Source organism: Laccaria bicolor, genomic scaffold (genome assembly GCF_000143565.1).
Source record: "Laccaria bicolor S238N-H82 LACBIscaffold_43 genomic scaffold, whole genome shotgun sequence".
In the NCBI taxonomy this organism is placed as follows: domain Eukaryota; kingdom Fungi; phylum Basidiomycota; class Agaricomycetes; order Agaricales; family Hydnangiaceae; genus Laccaria; species Laccaria bicolor.
The window spans coordinates 263,045-266,620 of record NW_001889914.1 but is presented as its reverse complement, the minus strand read 5'-3'; the positions used below and the strand labels follow the sequence as shown (position 1 = coordinate 266,620).

The window sequence follows — 3,576 nt, the reverse complement described above, 5'->3', positions numbered from 1 at the left end:
ACGAAGAGTCTGTTAGCAAACACAAATGACTCTTATTTTGCCGTACCTAACACTCTGATCTCAGCACACAATCCCTGGGTTCCAATTGCCAATCCCACCAATCAACCAAGATACATCTGTAGGGGAGAGGTGATTGGTACGATACACGATCCAGAAGACTTTTTTGAGACCCCGAGTTCAGCTGAACACACAGAAGCTCTGTACAAACACGCTGCAGCCATTAAAGTGGTCATCGCAACCCAAATGGAGTCGGAAAGCGGAACGAACCACGCCATGCCAGACATAGTCAATCAGCAGGTTCCTACATTTTACAAGGCTAATAGCTTGTTCAAGGTGGGTGACTGAAGTGCTGAGTACCGTATTTTACATCTTGCAATTGATTTGTTTTCGTGGCCTTTATTGATTTGATTTGTTTTAAGTTCTTCAAGCCAATTTAGAGACGTGCAGGCAGGCTCAATTGATCCAAGGCAAGTTACTTGGCATCTCCTCAAGCTGACAAGGTTCATTAATTAGTTCCTCGGGGTTTGCCAGTCTGAAAGATTGCATTTGCAAGTGCCGTTTGCACTGTGTCAAATTTAGAGGCTTCAATCGCAATTCAAAGGCATCTATGCTTTGAAGTATCTGAGATGTCCATAACCGAGTCGTCATCATTCACATGGAGGTTCGTATGAGCAGTTGGACTATGAGTAGAGTCGAGGCTGGTGCCCGTGTGGGAATGACCGCTCCAGACAATGTCAGTGATTGCGACAACATCTTGCGGAGATGTGCCCCATGTAACGGTAGGAATGATATCGGATGTGGGGAAGTCAACTTCAACGAAGACCAGAATTTATATTCGCCGGCAATTTGGTAACAGCCCTAAGTCTTATGATAGGATTTGACTGTTCGCTGAGAGACTTTGACAGCTCTTCGCACAGCCAATATTGTAGTCTGGAACCTGCCTAGAAGTGAACCACTTTCTTTCTTTGCAATGATCCATGCAATCGATTCAGCCATTCGGCCTGGCGTTCCTGTCGAAGACTTTCTCTCTTTGGCTTCCCTCTGTGATTGCGGTCTTCTCACATCCCGTAGGGCTTTCTCCTTGCACAAATGCCAGACTTGTCCACACCGTGCGTACTGCTGCTTCTACTAATTCAAACTGCCTAACATTATATCATAGGCCACGGTCAAATCATGCCCCAGCTTACTCTGGCAGAAGTTCTGACCGGGATTGACTCTATTCTGAAACCTGGTGTCCCTGTCAAAGAATTCTTACATGTCGTTGCGCAATGTGCTTGCGGCATGCTTGTCAATTCTTTGCGCATGCTTGCCAAGCATCCTGAAGGATTTGGTGGCAGTGAGTGCAGTTGAGTTGTGTAGCTTTCAAGTTGGTATAGACCGAATACACTGAATATTATCTTTGATCAACAAACCCACCAATGATGATAGATAAGTTCCGAGTCAACACCCTTTATGAATCAAAGCACAAAAACTACTACTAGAGTCTACCGCATCGTAATAATACAAGGTATCATAAGTCAACGTCACAGTGATCGGAGGGCTCCTTGAAGAAAAGTGAGTCCCAAAACCTATCAGCTGAGTGTATAACAAAGAACTTGCCCTAAGTTTGAATGATTCGGTTGAGAAGTTGCACTTCCAAGTTCGCCTTCTGTAAAACTTGGCGCCTTTGTCAGTTTTGAGAGATCTCCCACTCATCTCCTTTCAGAGAAAGGGGGCGATTGCGAAGACAATTGAAGGTGGCTCTGGCACCGATCCGAGTAAACCGTGAAGTTTTTGCCCTGAAATGTAGCGAGGAACGAGTGAAGGATCAGGGCATGGGCGTGTGACAGTGTAGGTAGAAATCACTCACTCTTTTTCAACCACAACAGTCGCCGGCCCTCTTCCTTTTCCCCACCCACCACTTCTTGAAAACTCTATCGGCATCAGCGTGACAAGCTCCCGCTCGCTTCCCACACGGGAGGACTCCTCCACTCCAGAGCAAGACACAGAGTGCGTGGGTGAGTTTATCCCACCCACCCTCGTGTTTTGCCCTCAGGTTGGATCATTCTGTCGCTCACTACACAAATCATATCTCTCTGTGTGTGCAAGGACATTACTGCTACTCTACCTACCTAATTACTTGTCTCCCCACGCACGTAATGTGCTTGCCCATACCCTAGAGGCCCTCAGCCTGATACAAAGACACGCTTCGATAGAGCGTTCCTTGGCGTATATGGGACTCACAGCCAATACATCCATGGAGATCAAGATTGACAAGGTCTTCATTAGTTTATCTATGAACAGTCATACAGAAGATCTTCGATCTACCGCCAAAAGTGTACTTGCTGCTAGGCCTGATGCTGGTGTCGTTGCCATAATTGTTCCAGGACCTGGCCTTATCAAGTAACACGCAGAGGTGGCACCTCTCCGCCATCTAATGGGGCGGCCTATCGTCGAGCTCCTCATACTGGTTGCTGCAACTGTCTGACTTAAGCCGACGTTCATCAGTATCCTAAGCATTCGCGCATGGCAAGATTGCACGGCAGGAGAGAGTGCAGGAATTGAAACCCTTTGGAAGGACTCGATTTTTTGAGCAAAGGACCCACTTTGGTGGCTCGACTTCCACAATCGACGCATCCCGGGCCGCGTCCACTTCGGCCACATCCAATCCTCCTACCAGCATCCCATCCAAGTCCCATCTCCCCCTCGCTATCATCAAACACCCACCTCCTTTGCCCGCTTTCCCTCAGACTGATGAGTCAGATGCATTTACTGCACTTCATGCTCAACATCCTCGGATTAAGCTCCTCATTTGCACTTGCACCTGCTACGTCACTTGCTCCATAAACTTCATATGGAACTTCCACTGGACCATCACGCGTCACCTTTGTGACTTTCGTTGTGGATTTCCAAAGCAAAATACTCTGCTCTTGAACTTCAAGTTCTGCAGGTTTCGTAATAGCAAGTCAGAAGTTAAGGCCTTAAGATCCTAATCTGCTCTTGTTGGAAACCCTCGGCATTGATTGGCACACCCAGATATCATATGGCTGAAGCCAAAAGAGTACAAACACTGACAAGTGTGCATGCCTCAGCTGGTCACCTTACTACGGAATGGATGACCTGGTGCTTGAAGCTATCTATCATAATGTCTTCCTCGGTCACTGGCAACTCTCGACTTTTTGACTCTTTAGTAGCCTCTTTTTCCCTTTACGATTGTTGCAGTATTATTCAGCGCCCTGGATAGCCTCGCAAGTTGAAGAATCCCGATGAACAATGTTCGTGTGCTCTCTTTCTTATCATCATCTTTAACTTCAACAATTAAAATTTTAATTTACTTAGGCTGTGCTAGCGGCAGTTCTGAACTGCTCTTCCTGGCGGTTTCGAACTGGAAACTGACAGGAGGCTTGACTTGGAGTCGATGCAGCAAACTTTTGGTCGCCGCAGTACGTCAGATAAACAAGATGTCGCTCATTGCAGTCGGAGAGACGTCACCCTTTGCTCAAGTACCATCATCCTCTTCTTTTGCCAATATCAGTCTCAAATGTTCCCCCGACTGGATCGTCAATTCAAAACTAGAAGTCCACATATCATCGTTTA

General features: G+C 46.8%; 2 protein-coding genes across 2 annotated transcripts; both read left to right on the top strand.

Moving 5' to 3' along the window:
• Nucleotides 1-970: 970 nt before the first annotated feature.
• On the top strand, nt 971-1,481 carry LACBIDRAFT_332688 (uncharacterized protein; the record flags this gene model as incomplete). The annotated part of the gene is made up of 3 exons (XM_001887251.1): nt 971-1,109; nt 1,160-1,336; nt 1,429-1,481. The coding sequence occupies 3 exons, from the start codon at nt 971-973 to the stop codon at nt 1,479-1,481; spliced, it is 369 nt and encodes a 122-aa protein (XP_001887286.1).
• Nucleotides 1,482-2,212: 731 nt separating this feature from the next.
• Nucleotides 2,213-2,386, top strand: LACBIDRAFT_310049 (uncharacterized protein; the record flags this gene model as incomplete). Its single annotated transcript, XM_001887250.1, has 1 exon — nt 2,213-2,386. One exon carries the CDS (start codon nt 2,213-2,215, stop codon nt 2,384-2,386), a length of 174 nt encoding a protein of 57 aa, XP_001887285.1.
• Nucleotides 2,387-3,576: the final 1,190 nt, after the last annotated feature.